Source organism: Halyomorpha halys, unplaced genomic scaffold, assembly GCF_000696795.3.
Source record: "Halyomorpha halys isolate HHAL.00 unplaced genomic scaffold, Hhal_1.1 Scaffold40.1, whole genome shotgun sequence".
In the NCBI taxonomy this organism is placed as follows: Eukaryota; Metazoa; Arthropoda; class Insecta; order Hemiptera; family Pentatomidae; genus Halyomorpha; species Halyomorpha halys.
This window is the reverse complement of record NW_027106400.1, coordinates 863509-883739: the sequence shown is the minus strand read 5'-3', so window position 1 is coordinate 883739 and position 20231 is coordinate 863509. Positions and strand designations below refer to the sequence as shown.

General features: G+C 30.4%; 2 protein-coding genes across 5 annotated transcripts in view; both read right to left on the bottom strand.

Annotated features, from left to right (window-relative positions):
- Window positions 1-325: 325 nt before the first annotated feature.
- On the bottom strand, window positions 326-10088 carry CstF64 (cleavage stimulation factor subunit 2 CstF64). Of its 2 annotated transcripts, XM_067044735.1 has the most exons (11): window positions 9909-10088; window positions 9744-9822; window positions 9482-9651; window positions 9254-9399; window positions 7776-7883; window positions 7456-7672; window positions 5868-6009; window positions 5156-5176; window positions 3763-3815; window positions 2743-2870; window positions 326-1062 (listed from the first exon to the last, which is right to left on the bottom strand). In XM_067044735.1, the coding sequence occupies exons 1-11, from the start codon at window positions 9952-9954 to the stop codon at window positions 943-945; spliced, it is 1230 nt and encodes a 409-aa protein (XP_066900836.1). In that variant the 5' UTR covers window positions 9955-10088; the 3' UTR covers window positions 326-942. The 2 variants fall into 2 exon arrangements, with proteins under 2 accessions (XP_066900836.1, XP_014287757.1); XM_014432271.2 differs by lacking the exon at window positions 5156-5176.
- A 3254-nt stretch (window positions 10089-13342) lies between these two features.
- Window positions 13343-20231, bottom strand: part of LOC106687834 (centrobin) — a 20372-nt gene continuing 13483 nt past the window's right edge. For 2 of the 3 annotated variants that reach the window (XM_014431968.2, XM_014431976.2), the window contains 4 exons: window positions 18539-18740; window positions 17481-17633; window positions 14678-14803; window positions 13343-13470 (listed from right to left, as the gene is read on the bottom strand). In XM_014431968.2, the coding sequence (XP_014287454.1) occupies window positions 13396-13470; window positions 14678-14803; window positions 17481-17633; window positions 18539-18740 (556 nt within the window). In that variant the 3' untranslated portion in view covers window positions 13343-13395. Of the gene's footprint in view, window positions 13471-14677; window positions 14804-14922; window positions 15011-17480; window positions 17634-18538; window positions 18741-20231 lie in introns of all 3 variants that reach the window. The other variant, XR_001344237.2, reaches the window with a different exon arrangement.

The window sequence follows — 20231 nt, the reverse complement described above, 5'->3', positions numbered from 1 at the left end:
CACTAAAAAAGTAGCCCCATATGAATTTCATTAAACTATTTAAGACAGAGAGCAAAAAACTTCAATAAAGAACTGATCACTCCTGACAATTCAATTTCTTATTAGTTCACAGTATACTTTTCCAAATCTATTCATTTCTTCTTGCTTTATTCAGTAGCAATCATTCAGCCCATCATCTACATTTAGAGAACAGCTGGAAAGAGCTAATGCCGACCAAAGAAAAAATGCTACTGTTAGGCTCTTATTTTATCGAGTTAATTTGAGGAAGAAAATGATTTTGAGTTATACCAAATTTTGGATATCGAAAAGGAATAATATAAACAAATGTCAATAAAAATATTGAATTTATAATTTCATATAATTTCAAAATGTTTTTATAAATGCATTAATAGTCTTGATTCTGTGGATTGGAACAACAACAATTAAAAAATCGACTATTACAATTTTGACATCATAAAAATGAATCAATCTGAAACTGAAAATTTTCATAAACAAAGATGGACATATAATTTTGTATTAACAAAAAAAAATTACAGATTTTTATAAGAGCATTGTTTTCCGCAGATTAAAGTTTAATGAGAAATATTGGTTCATAAAAAACTAAAAATCTTTAAAAATGAGCATTGTTGTTGCTCTAAGCCAAAAATTTTATTCACAAGTTGTTTTGAGTACATTTCTATAGTACCTTCCTATGCTGTATCAAGCAAGTAGTCGTTTTTATAATTCTATTTATGGTTGCTCAATCAATATGAAGCAAACAAAAGAGTACTCAGCTTTAACAGTTTAAGAATATAACATAATACAATTTTATCAACTTATTAAATCATATAGTAAGATAAAGAAATATTAAATTAATTCATAAGATTTTTTTTTAAATTATTTAACTCGTTTCTAGTTGTATAATACATATATTGAAATAATTCTAAAACTAAAAACCAACAATCAACGCTGAGTGCTCTTTGCAATTTGTTCTTTGAGTACGAGAATGCTCTGCCGCTGTTCTGGCGGAAGCATTGCTATCTGTTCCTCAGACAACTGTAACACTTGCATAATCAAGGCAGCCTGAAAAAAAAGAGAAAAATCAGCCTTTATTTATTTTCTTAACGATTAACATCTGACATGAATTATATGTATCTTTATGAACATATGGGAGTGTTACATGCAAAACATTACAGTGGAATCTTGATGTTAAGATGAGTAATAAATAAATACTCAAAACAAACTTGTTTTTTACAAACTAAATTTTTATTTTAAATTCAGTTCAATTTTTTCTTGTTGTGAATATGCCTTCTAATCGGAAATGATTAAATGTGAAAGAAAAGTTTGATTTAATAAAAGACATAAAAAATAGAATGAACTATATGATGTAATGTAAACTACAGTATCAAAACATTATTAAAACCACTGATTCAGCTATCAAAACATTTAACAATTTTGGAGAACATCGGAAGCTATTTGAACTCCTAAGCTTCATTAAAATGCAAAATGTGGCATCGAAATGGGAGGGAATGGCAAGTACATACAGATATTAGGCACGATAAACTTAAAAAGTGTAGTAACATAATTTTTCAAATAAATGTTTGAGATCATTTAGGTTTTTTTTTCCTTGGATCCTTGGACCAAAAACATTACTGTAATTGAGAGATTATACTATACATCAATTTTTGGAAAGTTATTATTTAAAAACTATTATTGGAGCATCCCACGTAGAAAAGTAATTATTGAAAATATAGAGTTTTAACTTTCTTCTTTTATACTCAAATATCAGTTGCATTATAAATACCTATTATATATAAAAAAAAAAAAAAATAAACCAATCAGACTACCAGCTATACATCACCTATAACTAGGGTTATCTAGAGGTAAACCATGGTGGGGGATCAAGCTTGCAATACGTGAGACCGCCACTAAGTTCCCAGATGCCAAAGACCTGTGCCTCAACCACCTGAGCTACGGATGGCCAGGTGTGACCGATTCTCAAACATTCTTTTAAAAATGAATTACCCACACATTCAACATGCTATTTTTCTTTTGACTCTAGTAAATTTGTATACCCCCCTCAAACAATTGAAGAACTGTAGCAACGTACTATATACGTAAACATGAGTTCTTTTTGAAAAATGAATTACAAAAATTAAAACATTAAAATATATATTACCTATTAAGTAAATATAAAATAAATGGTTCATATCTAGTTTCTGGTTATGGAGTCCAATGATGCTATAAATATATAATATCAAATATTTTTATTTTGTAGTATGTATTCTAATATTAAATATCTAATACTGAAGATTGTCAGACAGTAGAGTTCCATAGTAAAAAAAGTACAAGGATCCGTTGAGTAATATCAGTCGTAAACATGAAAGATGTATTAAATATCAATATTTCTAAGTTAGATGAAGTAAATGTGGTGGGAACTGCTGCCACAAATATTGTCTATTATAACCTAAACTTTAAATAAAGCAGAAAGAAGTAAGCGTGAACGTAAAGAAATTTTCTCTCTTGAAAGGTGGTTAATAGAATAAACTAACCTAAATACTTATTGATATACTGTCTTTTCTAGAACAACCTGGGAACATTGGCGGTGCCAGCTCAAATATGGGTTGAGATGTCGGCTTTTCTCATTGCTGTGGCAGTCCCACATAATGAGTTTAACTCTTGAATTTGGCCCAGTTAGGTGAATATTTTTGTCTATCACCAAAACTTTTTGAAATTCTAAAACAGCAATAAAGAGAAATTTACCTTCTCCTGATCTGAGGCTGCAGGAGGAAGTGCTGATGTGATATGACTGGTTGGAGGAGCAACAGGCCGCGGTGGTACAACTGCCTGTGCAACGACTGGCCTCGGAGGAACAGGAACAGTTGCTGCACCTGAAAATAAAATAACACATTAAATATAACCATCTTTTATAAAATACCATACATATACTTTTATCGTTATCATTTTAAAAAAAATTATAATAAGTTTTTATTTATATGTGAATAGAAAAATAAATCATTCTTAGGAAATGTGTTAATATTACTTATTTTAAGGAATTGGTGTTATTGCACCTGTACTGTCAGTAAAATTTTTTTAATGTGTACAGAATTACAAATTTAACAAACTCAGTTTTACAGTAAACTAATCCTTTGAAGTACTTCATAATTTTGAAGCTGAATAACTGATTAGATTTTGTAAAACTGAAAAAAAAAAAAGAAGAAAAATCAAAAAATATAGTTCTCTAAACTAACACTCACACTCTAGTTGGCGGGAATTCCTTTCTACAGCACCAATATTACATATATTATATATTAAACATTTTATGAAAAAACTGTTGATCAATTCTATCTACGAGGTGTGGCAGAAAAGTAATGAGACTAATTTTTTATTTACCAAAGTTTGTATTTTTTTGAAACATCAATGTTATTCCCTTCAAAGTAATTCCCTTGGTTGGCTACACACCCATGGAGGCATAGTTCCCACTGTTGGTAGCAACGCTGGAAATCTTCAACTAGCATTGTCTTCAGAATATCCATTACACAGTTTAGGATGTTTTCTAAAGGCCCGAAATGACATCCTTTGGGAACATTTTTCAGTTTAGGAAAAAAGCATTGAATTGATCAAAGTTTAAGGCCTCTCTGAATGGTGTTCATCTTCAACGTGTCCTCATATTGTATTATAATCATAACAAAATAAATTGTATTTTATCAATACTTGAAATATCGTATATGGGTATGATATCTCAAATATTAGAGGGTAAGTAAAATAAAACATTTTTTTTACCTGTGCGAGGATCACGATATTGCCTTGGATCACGTACAGTACTCGATATTACACTGAAAATAAATATAATAGTTATTATTACTTCATTAAATTAGCCAATACTTTAATATTTATCTGATTATTAGAAAAAAATCAATCAATTAGAACACAGAAAGAAATATAAAAAATTAAAATATCTAAATTGGGTCTAATGAAATACCCAAATGTTAGACACCAATTATTTTCATAATAAGAAATTATACAAGGGCTGTCCAGAAAGTAACAGATGTTTTGGCCTATCGTGACGATGGGTGGGAGTAGAGCCGCCATCTTGGTGTCCGAACATTCCTACATTCAGTCCGTATCCAGCTGTTGTAGCGTGAAGACTATGCGTTTCTCACTTTGCTCTCTGTGAGTCGTCAGAATGTGCCCTGCAATAGAAAATCCCGCCACTTGTGAAGTGTGGTCTGTGATTCGGTTTTTGTGGCTCAAAACAACAGGCCGATTGAAATTTATCGTCAGCTTTGTGATGTTTACAGGCAGGGTATGATGAGTGAAAGCCAAGTGAGGCAATGGTGGATTGATTTTAAAGATGGCCTTACCAATGTTCAGGACGAGGACCGCAGTGGTAGACCTAGCCTTGTGACTGATGTACTAGCAATGCAAATCAATATCAAAATTTGTGAAAACCGTCGTTTCTTGATTAGAGAACTGTCAGAACATTTTCCCCAAATTTCACAGAGTTTAGTGCATCCAATTATGTTGGAGAAGCTTGGTTACCACAAATTTTGTGCTGCACAACGCTTTGATACTTACACCATACTGTATGCCAGTGGTTGAAATCGCAGGCAGCAGTTTTCTACAAAGAGGGTATCGAAAAACTTGTGCCACGGTATGATAAATGTCTCAATTTGAATATCGATTATGTAGAAAAATAGCTTAAGAGTGTACCTTTCAAATGTATATAATAAACTTTGAGTTTTCCAATTTGTGAATTGTTTATTTCAAAACGTCTGTACTTTCTGGACAGCCCTCGTATAAATATTATTATAAAAAATAAACTTTCGATTTTTTTTTTTAAGATGTCTTAGTTCCTCTACACTAACAATCTAAGTATACTTAAAAATAAATGTAAATAACACCAGAAAACTTCAATATAACAATTATATAATAATTCAGTATTGAATAAATGATAAAAAGCAGAATTTTGCAACAAGACAAACTACTAAAAGTGCTTTTCAGAAAACTGATGACAGTGGAGATAGCCACCAACTCAAAGGCTCATATATTCTTCAGAAAATAAAAGTTATAAGAAAGGATTTTAACAAAAAAAAATAAATACATCATATATAATTTGATATAAGATATATTCGACTGTGATGTTATGAAATATTGTTAATGTAAACATACCAACCTCTCAGTTATTTTGTCCAGGCTGCTTGTCAGAAGCATGAACAACAATCGTAATTACTTAATTTATTTAATTTTTTTTTTTAAATAATCATATATAAAACCTATGAAGGAACATTTGAATGATAAAAAATTGAGAGAGTGTAGCAAATAGAATAAAATTATTGCTAATACTATTAAATTTCGATAAGCGGTAGGGTGACAACTCAGGGCTTTCAGAGTTCGGTTTGGTATATACTTAAGAGAAAAATAGCTCAGTGGATAAGGACTATGACTCTCACTAATTCTTAGACACAGGTTCCTATTGTTGTCTGACAATAGACAATAATTTATATTTTTTTCTACCAACTATGGAACAAATTTCCATGAACTACACAGAATGCTTTAAAAAATAAACATGGACAAATGTTCAATAAACCTTATCTTTGCTGTAATGGTATGATTTTTTTTAATTTAGGTTTAAGGAGAATTGAATTAACTTTTAAGCGATTATTTGGAATTTTCAATTGTATCTAATTTTTCCTTTTTGTCATACCTTTTTTCCTAATTTTTCTTGGTAATATAATGTTTATTGTCAGTACAAAGCCTAAGTGGCTTATCTGAAAAATTTAGTAAACTTGGGTTTTGTTATATTTTAAGATGGGTTTCTTCCACAACGCCATATATGAAAGGCCAGAGCTATATATAATGAAATAATAAAAATATATAATACTAACTGTTCCTGAGGGTACGGCTGAGGAGGCTGAGCCGGAGGCGGCTGAGGTGCAGGTACCATCGGAGGTATCCTCAAATCTTGGTCTTGGTTCAACCTAACAGGCGGCCCCCTCAGGTCCAAGGTTCTCATATCTAGATCCCCACCTGCGAACATAACCAAATTGTAAATTGTTTATTTTATATGAGGTGTGACAGTTCACTGTCATGGCACTTCATGTAATAGTTAGTTGGCAAACTTGCACAGGATAAAATAGGTGCAGTCAACTATCACTAAAATTCTAATAGTACTGCTACATCTCTAAAACTTTCACGGTACCTTTACTTTTACCACAAAATATTTGGTTATGTAGCAGCACTGCTACATTCCTATCAATCAATCACCGCCTCCTCTAAATGTAAATATTTAATATCACAGTGCCTTGTGATTTAGGTGCTTAAAAACCAGATGATATTGAAAGAAAAAAAAAAGGATTATTATAAAAATTCTATCTACGCCAGCTAGATTAAAATGTCACATTTTATTTAGTTCATTCTATATCATATTTAAAAATTAATATTTGTGTGTTCGTACTTTATGCACTGCCACACCGTTCAACCGATTTTCATAGGGCTTTTTGCTATATGTTCAGGATTTTCCTGGGAAGAGTATAGGTTGGATCCATTTTTTAGTAAAAAAAAAAATTATGACATGTTTGGAGCATTGTTGTTCAAATAGTATACATTTTTTTCATGATTATTATATACCGCTCGATTTGTCTCTTTCTTAAGAATAAGAAAAAAATATTACTGATTCTATGCACTGATTTTTAATTCACTAAAAATTTTTAAAAACATAATGAGGACATCAGCAAAGAAGGTTGAATAATTTTTTGGGGGAAAAAGCAAATCATATTCTTCTTTTCATCATCGCCTGAAAGCCTCAAATACAATTTTCATTCTTAGCATCGCCTTATATCCCTCCCCCCTCAAATAACATTTTTCAAAGAAATAAAAAATTAGAAATTTTTCACTTTGATTTATTTAGAAGATTTTTGTTTCCGGTCCGGACCGGTGACCATTGTTCATATAATCGTTCTTAACTCCTCTACATTTTAGCAACTATAAAAAAAGCTTAATGTCTTCTCTTTTAACCTACATTAATAAAACTTTTATTTAAAGTCTATAAGGACAGCGAAATATTAGTTTCAAATAAAGAAACACTTTATGTATATATCAATATCTATAAACTGTAGTTACCATCATATCACTTCATGTATATATCAATAGGTATCAATGGTTCGATAGTATTCAGTTAATATATATATACATCCTCAAATATAACAACAGTGAAGCATTTTTTCCAGGTCTGCTAGTATTGTATAAAATCTCAAATACTTTTTTTGCCAGAACTGTTGTATAAGTTAAATGTATTTTGTTTATTAGTTTCTATGTTAATTTGTTATATCTCTTTATAAATGTTTTATGAATTAATGAGTGAAGGTGCATTACCTTTTTTATTTCTAATAAATATAGAAAAGCAAAGGTAATAAATATAATTATATATTCCATCAAGAGAAGGTGACTGTGAATCAAATAGTCATTCATTCTCACCTGGTTGAGGAATGAATGTCGGTGGATGAGGAGGTTGATGAGGCCTAGCTGGAGGGACCCATTCTGGTTCAACGACAGGTCTTGCCTGCACAACAGGAGGTACCACTGGAGGAGGTGCGACGGCCGGAGCAGGCTGAGGCACGGGCACCGGCCGAATCGCCTCAACTGGAGGTGGTTGGAGAGGAGGTACACTCGGATTGGCCTTATGCAACATTGTCTGAAATACAAAATTTAACTTTTAGCAAACACTTACCAGAAATTTAACAATATTAAAACTGAACTGAAAAAAATATAACTGTGACTGAACTAAAACTACTTACGATAGCAATTTGTGGATCTACTATCCTCATTACTACCTGGGCTTGCAGAAGAGCATAAGCTAACTGAGGATTCTGTAACAACATTGCTTTACCTTCTGTAGGGTTGTTCTGCAAACATAAAATAGAAAACTAAATACAAAAAGTTTTTAAAAATTCAATAAGAAAAAGGATTAGACACTAATATAACCTATTCTCGTCAGAACCACATGTGTAAACATCGGTAAAGACTTGCTTCAAGTATAATACAACAATTACAATGTTAGTTTGGTTACCCTTTTTTTATTACTAAGTACTGTCCCAATGCTAACAGCCTTTGGAGCTAAATCCTAGGACATGAACACTTTCAACAAACTGTATATCCATCTTTACTGAAGCCATCTTATCACACAAAATTCACTTATTCTTCCATCATATACCTTCCTTATTACAATACAATAGGAAGCGCAGGTAGCCACAAGGTAAGGCCCGTGGCTACTAACTCCAAGGACCCGAGTTCAAATCCGGCTGGGCAGAAAATTGTTTTCTGTTACACTGTAGCCATGAGTCAACTCATGTGGGTTCTTGGAGCCCTCCTGGGGTTCACCCATCCTCTTAAATTAGGTACCCTTAATTGGGCAAATATCTGATGGTCAGGCGTGATTCTGACCAAATCACCTCCTTGCACAACCGTTGGTCTAGTAACAGTACTTCCTTCCAAAGTACTGAACCCCTGACTCTTCATGGGTTATAGGGGTACAGAATATTATCATTACAATACAATTGAAACTGCGTTAAAATGTACAGTTTTAGTAGAATCATCATATTCTTTACTAACCTATCAGCACTACCATCCTGTATTGTAATTTATGCTGAAGAGTTATAAAAACTTTCTTTTAACACCCATGTTAGATTTAAAAGGTACATTAGATCAGTCAAACCTTTTGTTTATTAACTTGAATGAAAAATGAGAAGTTAACTCTTAAAGATCTTAGAAAGATCATAGTAAACTCTATTCACGGCTAACATTAAATTTTTTATTTCCTCATTGTAATTCATTACAACCAATCACATTGATTGTCAGTCGGACTGTATGTAACTGGGTACTGTAAAGTTGAAACAATATAATGTTTGTATCAAGATTTATAGTAAGGACCATTGTATAAATTAGTAAGCTATATTTTAGGGATAGTCACTGGTAACATAAGGTAGATTGGGATCTCAGGTAGTGGGTTAAATAATTTGACCTGATAACAGAGCTAACCTCTAAGATAAAATGCTTGGTTTTGGGCCAATCTTAAGATTAACTTAGCTAAGCAAATTCTGTAACCGAGTTAATCCAGTAATATCCACCTCTACCACAACTAAATTAACGTAACTGGCATAGGATCCGCAAATATGGAAGAAGACCAACATTGAAATTACATTTAAAAAAAAAAAGAACAAATCTAAAAAATAGCATTCTAATTGTTAGCAACTTTCAATTAAATTAATAATCTTACTTGTATACAAAGCTTCATCTGTTTCATAAGCTCAAACATCTGCTCAGGTGGTAATGAAGCAACAGCTTTGCTTATTGCTTCTGGTGCCTTGTCTGATTCCACTGATTCTCCATAAGTATTATCAATTGGTGGTCCAGCTAAAAGACCTATAGAAACATTATTATATATTAGTTAACAGTTAGAATATATTATTCAATTAAATGTTGTACAATGATGTAACTAACTCACTTTGCATTTCTAATCGTGATTTTTCAGTACACGCATTATCAACCCTCAAAGATCTTCCACCAATTTCATACCCATTTAAATTTCTCATAGCACTAAGGGCTGTTTCTTGATCCTTATATTCACAAAATCCATAACCTTTGGGTTTTCCTGTTTCCCGATCATAAACTAATCTACAGATAAGGTAGAAAAATTATTAACCATGTAAACTGTTAAACGTTAACAAATGCATGTTATTCCTCAAAATATTAATGGAAAAACGTACTTGAATGAGAGAACAGGACCAACTTCATTGAATATGTCTTTCAATTTTTCTTCTGTGGCTTCATACGGAATATTACCCACTGAAAAATAAATAAAAAATAGAAATAAACTAGGAACTAACATGTAATGTGTCATAAATTTATAATTTTACTGGCAAAATGCATACCAAACACTGATCGCATAGACTTATCAATGATATTAGCGTCCCCCATATTTATTTGCTGAATAGAAATCCAACTTATAATTTCTAGTTCAACAAATTATACTAGAATAACCGGACAAACAAAATCCTGCCAAATCCACCCTACAATCCAACTGTAATCAACCCCCAACAGTATAACCTACAATAAACAATCAGGGTTGCCAAGTTTCACAAATATCACTATAATTATAGTTTTTAGAATTAATTTAATATTTTGAATATTGAATTGATTTTTTTTACAAAAATAAAAAAGCGTCTCATAAAATAATATAATAAACGTATTGTACATTCTAGGTAATGCTGTGAGAGGGGGGGATCCGTCAACAATTCAGAATGGCCACGGTGATTTTGATAAAATCTCTTGAAATAGCGTTTCTCTCCTCCTTATCTTCTAAAAGATAATTGAGAGATAAACTAGTTGATAATTGGAAAGGGGCAAGATGTTCAGCACATTCGAATTATTAGTCTTGTTTTATTCATATGTGTTTGTTTGGTTGACTAATAATTATCTAAGAGGAAATTGATTCTAATCTTTTTAGACATGGATTTTGCAGTATTACTTCCTTATATGTTTTACGATTTTAATGAAACCTTTTACAAATTTCATCCATTTTCTAACTAAAATTCCTGTGGAATAAATCAACCCTTAACCACCCACTTCTGGTATAATAGTCTAGTGGTACATTTGGCATCATTTCATGGTTGTCTTGATGAAACCTTGTAAAATTCCTCTTATTCATACCTTCTTTAACATAGGGTTTAAACTGATTAAAGGAAGATGGTCTGAGTGGCAGCCAAAAAATGTTCACATAATAGCCAAAAAAATGAATACCCAATGTTTCAAAAATTAGTCCATCTGTCTAAAATTAATTACAATCTTTCAACGTCAGTTAATAGTCTTCTAATTGAAATTAAATGTTAATCAAACAGTTTTTTTTTTTTTCGTATTCTTTTTTTCTCTTTTTATAACATTAATTTTTAATTATTATTAAATTAATACATTTATATTTCTACATTTCTTTGTATTATATGATTTTAAAATTTTCTTTTCTTGATTATGTTATTCTACTTAAATGTTTAATTAAACGTTTTACTTTCCACTTTCTTCATCACTTTATTTCATTCTGTATAATTATTTTCTTGTTTCATTCTATTTCTATTTTCTTTTTAATTTTTTGTATTCATTGGTTGTTATCTTGCTGGTGTTCTTAGCCCTGATGAAGGCTAGAAACTCTGGCTGAAACATTGGCACAATTAAATAAGTTCTCTCTACTTGTTTGTTTTTTACTGACTGCACCCCTAACCATCTTCTCATCATATTTATTATCTACGGTCAATTATCTTCTTATCGTTATACAAAAAAGTTTTAATTTGCAAAAGTTGTATAATTTTTTTTTTACTTAATTCTTATTGAAACATTGTTTCTACAGACTATCTTTAGATCACATGTTTTTAATTCGGAAATCAAGCTTCATACATTCTTTCCTACCTATGTGGAAGAGTAACTGTTTGGAGTTTAGCCTACTGTTAAGTCTTGTGTGGATTATTGATAATGTGCAGGATTTATACCTATATATTTATATAGAGAGTGAATATTCTATTCTCCTTTCTTTCTAATGAATCTTTGAGTATATGACCATTGTAGGACTTACAAGGTGTTATAAACTTCACTTTTATTTTAACATTTAATTTTTTCATAATTTTTACCTTTATCAATTAAACACTGTCTACTCTATTGGAATACCATCTACAGCTTAAGACGCTTCTATTTCACGCCTAGTAATAACCAGTGTGGTAATATTCAGCAGGTTTGCACAGGTTCAGCCAATCCGTTATTTAAATTTCCAAAACTTTTCAAACCTTGTTAAATACCAGTAACAAGTTATTTCGCAGTGGATTCGAATCTTTTAAAAAATGTATTAAAATATACATATTAAACTCTGTAACACTACTGACTAACCTATATAATGTTTGTTTTGGCTCCATTAATAGTTATGGCTGATTCTATTATTATAATTATACTTAATGATAAAATGAATGATTGATAAAAAAAAAATTCTTGTTTAACTGACTTCTCTATAATTTTTCTGATAAAAAAAGTAAATTTTTTTCATAAGTTAATAAACTATTTTGAATGAAAAATATTAAAATTATACAAGTTAAACAATTTTGAACATTCGTCTTTATTATTTATCATAAACAATGATAAATTTTAATTCACTTAATTTTGCAAAAACATCTTTTTTATTTATGCGGGAATTATTATGTAAGTTAATTCATATGAGTGCAAAAGATTGTTAAGAAAAACTTTTCTGATAGTGAACCCTTTGTTATGTTAAATACTTTGAATATCAGCCCTGATAATAACCATGTATTTATTTTTGTTTAGATCTATGTTGTTATAAATTTTATGTAATAATATTCCAGTAAAACTGCATGATCCACATTCATAAACAATCTTGCTTCTATTGATTTTTTTTTCAGCAATAGTTGGTAAACTTATTTATAACTGGCCCACTGAAAATACATTAGAGACAAATCCGCTCTCATTGAGAGGTCAGTTCCAAATACAAATATTTTGGTTGATTTTAAAAAAAAAAAAAACTTAGTATTCATGTTTCTTATTTCTGAACTAAAAATATTGTTGGTATGAACCAATTTTATCATTTTTTGACAAATTTTGAGTTTCAGTATTACTTAGAAATGATTAAGTGAATTTAACTGAAATCTACTGTTTTCTGGTTTTTGATGGACTTATATGACAAAGCATTATCAAGTGTGTTGTACAGGCTGGGCATTGGTTATAGGGATTTTTTTTTTTTTTTTTATTAAAAACAATTAAAAATACATACTCTTAGTAGTATGAATTTCCCTCTAGAGCTAAATACTTATATATAAACATGCCAACTGTTAGAAGGGATAGAAATCAAGTTTTAGTAATTTTGACTACCATTAAAACTGAGTTGATGTCATTGAAGTTACAAATAGAAACATGAAAACACCTTTATATGCTTTTTATTAAGAATCGTAATTAAATTTAATAGTTTAACACAAATTAATATTATTGGTCAATAAGAGGGAATAAAACTACATTTCCAAATAAAAATGCTATGTTCAATAATAGAATATGATACAAAAATATAAATTCTTACATACATTGCACATTAAAGTAAAAATGATTTCATCATTAAAATAATTAATAAATAAATCTTGTACTTTCTTAGTGAATACTGCATAAAACATTAACAACAAGCCTTAAACCACAGAATATGAACTAAATAATTATACAATGTTTACATATTGATTAATTATAAATTAAAAAAACAATACTATAATGTATTACATATACAGGATTAAATCCAATATTTTTTATCATTAACAATGTTAAATAGAATATATAAGACATAAACAACTTTTATTTTTGTTATTTACATCATTGTACAATAATATTTTACTTCCAAGGAGGTTTCTTCAGATATAGAGGAGGTTTCGAAGAATCAGAGCTTCCTTGATACTGATATTTACCCTGTAATTAATAAGTATATATAAATTAACAGTAAGATGATATATGACTTAAATACTACTTATTACTAGAAAATCAGTTGTATGGCAATGTCAAATAGATGGTTGAGAGTAGGATGGCCAGACCAAACTATGAGATACAGATAGAAAGGTATAGACTGAGAGGAAGGTATAACAGACGCCTTTGTAATCAGAGGAATGGAATGGAGGAGAAAATAACTGACAGTAAGGAAGAATGTATGATCTAGGCTCTGCAGCAGCTGGTATGCAGTGGCTATTAAAGAAGAAAAATAATACAGGATTGCATAATAGTTATATATTGCAATACAGCAATATAGATATATATGTATATAAATAGTAGCCTTACTTATCTGACTTTTCAAACAGACAATTATAGCGAGTAGGTTGGTCGATGTACAACATGTCACAATCTCACAATAACACAAAAAAAAAAAAAAACACAATCCTTTCCCGCCAGAACTACCCCGCTAAGACCCCCGAGGAGCGACGGGCCTATATCACTTTTGAAATATTACCTTAAGATAGAGGAGAATAGACGAGAGAGAAGAGGAGACTTTATTATAGTTAAATCAAGCAATATTTAAAAAGCACCTGAAATTGAAAAGCAGCATGCTATATTGCATACTTCATGCATAATAGTTCTTTCAACATGACTTGTTCTGGGGAAAGCTGAAAAGAACATTGACCCCCAGTGCAGATTAAGAACAGAACACATGCGTTAGACTGTATCACCATAGGACACTGAGCCAGGTTGTCGATAAAGAACAGGCTCTTTGCCATCCCCATTTTAGACTATCCCGTCTGATAAAAGAGAACTATCTAAAAAAGCACTGGCACAAAACTTAGCATTTCCACATGAAAAAAATTATGCGATGCTGATACGCAGTCATCAAGGTTATGTTGTTACAAGATGATCAAACTTACAATATTATGTTTAACAACTAACAATTTTAACAAAACTTTTGGTGGGAACAACTTTTGTCATACAGCAAAAACCTATTTGTATACTCATTAAAAATTGTAAATAAAGAGTAGATTATTAGCAGGAGTGGCATGAGCAAACCAAGCACACTAATCCACTGCTGCTGCATCCCGTAAGGCAGCAATGCCAAGTCAGGAAGGGAAAAACAGAAATAAACTGAAAGAATATAGCATTTATTTTAAATTAATAATAATATGATAAATCTTACCGAAATGAGTTCATTCCACTTTTGTTCACCTACAACGCTATCATCAAGTACATCACTCTGTGTTAAGTCTGGCCATTGCGTAGAACTACTGCTATCTATAGGTTTTCCAGGCTGCTTGTCTAATAACTAAAACCAAATACTTCTTCAGAAGAATAATAGAAATAACATTGGTCCGAGTACATTATTGGTCTGATAAATAAATATAAGAGAGGCAAAGACAAAAATAAAATACAAATATAACTCACCTTATGATGAGACATGTAAATATTCACATAAATTCGTCATGGAGTAAGTTTAGACTAGAATTAAATCTCATTTAGAATCATTCTTCACCTGTTGAATATATAACGCTGATATCGAAGTAAAAAAAAAAAAGATCAGATATCCTAATGAAAGTAAGCTTGCAAAAGTATATGAATTGTTTAATTTTTGCTAATGATAATTAAACAATGGTATAGACTCATTCAAAGCTTGATTTGATCCAGTTCTTATAAATATTTTTTTTTTTTTTTATTATAATTACAAAATTTTTCAGAACTATTCTACTTCATATTTATAAGTTACAGATCATCATTTACAGACAACAAACAATCCTCCAAGACCATATGTGGAAAACACAACTTTACAAGCAAAGTGACGCACAAGACAGCAGTTATTTATGACCACAGGCTACCTGAGGATATAAATAAATACAGATTTAAGGCAACGAAACTCATATACAAGGAAAAACACAATTAACAACTATTTAAAGAAGCTGCTGAACAATAGAAACAAAGAAGTATATGGAGGCAACACTCACAAGAATAGAACATCGTGAGATATAAATCAGGTAAACAACCCTGAATACCTTTTCTACATCACAGTTAAAATTTAAGATTTCTAATATATTTGTGAATATGAATTATGGACAATCTACCTTTTCCTTGGGCTGTACCTAACACAATCTACCTTTTCCTTGGGCTGTACCTAACACAATCTACCTTTTCCTTGGGCTGTACCTAACACAATCTACCTTTTCCTTGGACTGTACCTAACAGCCTCTTAATAATCCAATCAGAAGACTATCTATCATTCAGTATCATCACTGATCTGAACCTCTGGAACATTTGTATCAATCTCGAAAACTGAAGAACTATCGTATAAAATAATAATAAAAAAGTAAGTAAAAAAAGAAATTATTTGAATTATTTTGCACATCAGATGTGATTGTTTTTTGGCAACGCAGTAAGTGAAATTATGCCTATTTCAGATTATTGAACATAATTCATTTGCATTCATTTTTTTTTTTCTATAACTTTCTAAAATCATTTTATGACTGCTCTATTTTTCATCCTAACAAATTTTAGAATGGCTTCATTTGCTAAAAAATATATGTTATTTCCAAGCAACTTAACTTATGGAATGGTCAGGGAAGTTGATTCAAAAATTCTACACAGTTTAAGGTAAGGCAGACTCGGGTCTACAGCCAGATTTGCAATGATTGGGAAAAGAGGAAGAGAAAATAAAACAGACACCTGAAACACCACATCTTTAAGTTGGTGTATTTGCCTGTACTCTTATCTGGATATTAACAGATAAACAGGAAAGTAGGAGGGACTACTGCAGAAATAAGGTTTCTCAGAAGGATTATGGGAAGAACGAGAAGGGACTCCATCAGTAATCATGAAAGAACTAGGAGCTATATTGATGAAGTAGGTCCTGGAGACTCACCAACTGGTTTGGTAAAGTCGTCAGAATGGAGACCAAATGGATTACCAAGTTCCATTAAAGACAATGGACTAGATCCATGATGATAGATCTTGAGGCCGATCAAGGATGTCATACCTGGAATATGTTGAATGTAAAGCAACAGGGTGATGTAAAAGAAGCAACTTAACTTTGAATTCTCTCCAACATATAACAGTTTCCAGTAAATTGTTCAACGATGTAATTCTGAAATGACTGGAAACAGAGACTATCTATATATTTAAAACTTTAATCTCCTGTTTAGGATTAAAAAATTCCTTGATTTTCTTTTTACTGTTCATAAAAAATAATGGAATTGAACAGTTGTGAACAGCTGCTCAATTATTTCAAAAATTTATCAATGACAATCTCAAAAAAGTGACAAATACAAAATGTTCGTTATGATTTCAAAAATCGCTAATAAAAAAAACAACACTAAAAATGAATGCTTTCAAAATAAGAAATCATATCCCTAAAGTATTTTTTATTATAAAGCAATTGATACATTTAAATGAATTAAAGTTTAATGAAAATATTTTTTTTTTAATATTTAAAAATCACAATTTAGCAAAATACTTTTGCTAGCCACTTTTAATAACAGTAAACTATCTTAAATTAAAATTATTATCAAGAAGGAAAATATTGTAAATTAATTTTGAAATATTACTGTTTTTTTTTTAATTGTCGTTATGGTAACAAAAGCACATTATAGTTTTGTGAATGAACTTCTAGTTAAACAAAATTTTAATTTAATTTATGACCCAATGCTAAAAACGTTCGCAATAATGCATTGATAATTCTTAATAATTTTCAATGCTAAAAACTAATAATAATAATAATAATCAAAACTAATAATAACTAATAATAATCAAAAACATTATAACCCTTGATGGTACAATTTATTTTGCTCAATTCCACCCAATAATTTAGTTTCACAATTTAATACAATAGTAAATTTGGTTTGGTATCAATAAAGAGGTTTAGTCAGCAAATAACTTAGTAGTAGTTCAACAATGAAACAGAACTAAAATTATAAAATTATACATGAGAAAAAGGATAGTTAAAAATTAATGCTGACCATCTGTATATATTTCAGCAATGTTTCCTGTTTTGATTGTCGGCGATTTGCTACTTGTACTTCCTTATTGTATTTAAGATCTTCAGTACTTTGAGCACCAGCCAATCTTTGATTTTGGTCTTCTAAATTATGGTCCCTTCCATTGTCTTCGCTCTGTTTCACAAAAGGTCAAATTAAGTTTCAAAAAGAAAAGTAAATGACAAATACATTCAGATTAATAATAAAAGAAATTTGAATCCAATCTCTGTTATGGAAACACACACTCCTTATTTACTTTTGGCATGAAAAACCCACCACAGTAGTGTTCCTATGAAACACTGTTTCTCAACAACATAATTATAATTATTTTACTGTGATTTCTATTTCTGTTTTAAATACTGATCAACAATAATCAAAATAAATCTACACTTAAAATAATGGCTTAATTTATGTTACACGAAATTATCACTTAAGATGAGTAGTTCCAATACTTTTTTATTGCAGTACCCTAACCACCCTTCTTGGGCTAGAAGAAAATTTTTAGGCACCTTTGTTAGGCTAAAAAAAATTTCATCCTCTAGCAGTTGAATATGTTGAAAAACAGAAAGAAAAAAAAAAACACTGCAAACTAAATGCTTGAACATTGCTTAAAACACAAAATAACAAAGGTACTTTATGAGGGAGAAGATGGTTGGGCGTGCGGCCGACAAAGATACATAAATAAAGAAAACTTAATTATTGGAAGATCGTTGATTAACCGTGTGCAATAATAAAAGGAAGATGGTCAAGGTGCAATAAAAGAAAAACTCAAATCGTTACAAGACTACTTGAGTTTTTCTTTGACCGCACTCGGACCATCTTTTTATTAAAATGTATTTTTATTTGTGCTGACATTTCAACCTGAATTTCAGGTCTTTATCAAGGCTGAAAAAACGATAAACGATTTGCTGACCCCTAACCATCTTTTCCTCATACCAATCTAAGGTCATCTATAAACACCTCTACTAGGCACCCTGTATAAGTCTTTATGATTTTTCCATCTAATACAATATGATGCCAAAGAAATACTTTGAACAAACCTGTTTCATTGAGATCTCACTGGTAATTATAGAAAGTGCTTGTTGCCATTGGGTTTCCATAACTCCATGCAGTCTATGGGCTATCTCTTTTTTACCTGACTCTAGTTTTTCTCGCCTTCTCTCGCTCTCGGCCAGTTTTTCCTCCAGTGCTTTCATTTCCTCTTTATGAATGGTTTCCAGCCTTCTCATTTCTATAAGGTGGCTGGAATCACGATATAAAAAAAACTGTATACATTTGTAAAATGTTCTGCATACACATTCAAGTAAAACAATGTTAATAACAAATAAAAAGTACAAATTTTTAAATATTTAACTTACTTAACTTAACTTATAAGTACCAGTTATTATTTAGTCGAACCAGAAGATTATGGGTGTAAGTAAGTATATACCAATTCTTAACATTTTACATTCAAAATAACATATATGCATTAATTTAAATTAAACAAAAATATTTAGAGAACAATACAGATATATAAAAATTTAAATTAATACTGCGACTCAGAAATGTGTTGCAACCATTAGATTCTAACCCACTCCTAAAAGCCACTAATGTTACTTTTATTCCTAGACAAATTGACCGAAAAGGAAAAAAAGATTAGCACATTTTGAATAAACAATGTTATGGCTTGATATAGTTAATGTCCAAACGTTAAAAAAAAAAATTATTGGAAGATCATTGAGCGACCGTGTGTAATATATACAAGGAAGACAGTCGGGTGTGGTAAAAAAAACTCAAATAGTAATGTGAGCCAATGTTCCGCCCCACTTTGGTGGGCTTCATCAATGCTTACTGAATGGAAGTAAACACAAAAAAAAGAAATTATTATTTTTATATTATTAATTATTATTATTACTATTATTTAAATAAATAATTTAATTTTTATCCATCTCAACACATTTTATTTTCCTTGCAAGTCCGGCCATCCTCAGGACCAATTTACCACAAAACAGGTTTTATTACATGTATGATCCTCAACAATTCAAAATACTTAACATTATTATTTATAATTTATCCTACCTTAACACAATTTTAGAACTAAATGATTTAAAAACTCAACTTCATGCAGGCTATTCTGCCTGTATAGTGTTGGTTCAAATTTCTTGTAATTAATATTTTCAGATATGTAAATGTATTCAAGTATTTTACTTTTGAATGTATTATTTTCTTTATGTAAAATCATTCCTATTTTATTGTATGGCTTCTTGATATTAACCTTGATATTTTTATTAATTTTACTTATTAGTTTCGCTTTATAATTTTCTATTAGTTATATTCGATTATTGGTAAAAAATTCATCTATTTTATCATTATATATGGGTATTTGATTTTAAAATTATCTATGACCTGGGCAGAATAGCCTGCATGAAGTTGAGTTTTTAAATCATTTAGTTATAAATTGTGTTAAGGTAGGATAAATTATAAATAATATTGTTAAGTATTTTGAACTGTTGAGGATCATAGATGTAATAAAACCTGCTTTGTGGTAGATTGGTCCTGAGGATGGCCGGACTGGCCAAAATGTCGGACTTGCAAGGAAAATAAAATGTGTTGAGACTAAAATGGAGAAAAATTAAATTATTTATTTAAACAACATTAACCAGTCTCCAGAAAGCATAAATGATTATAAATTATAACTATTATTAATTATGAGGAGAAGATGGTTGGGGGTGCGGTCAATGAAAAACACAAATA

Bases quoted from the DNA above. Each gene is read 5' to 3' on its own strand.
- CstF64 (XM_067044735.1), bottom strand. From the start codon at position 9,954: ATGGGGGACGCTAATATCATTGATAAGTCTATGCGATCAGTGTTTG. The intron at 7,673-7,775 runs GTAAGTAGTTTT...TTTGTATTTCAG, and splicing joins TAGATCCACAAATTGCTATC to ACAATGTTGCATAAGGCCAA. The intron at 3,816-5,155 runs GTTGGTATGTTT...ATTTATTTTCAG, and splicing joins CTGGACAAAATAACTGAGAG to TGTAATATCGAGTACTGTAC.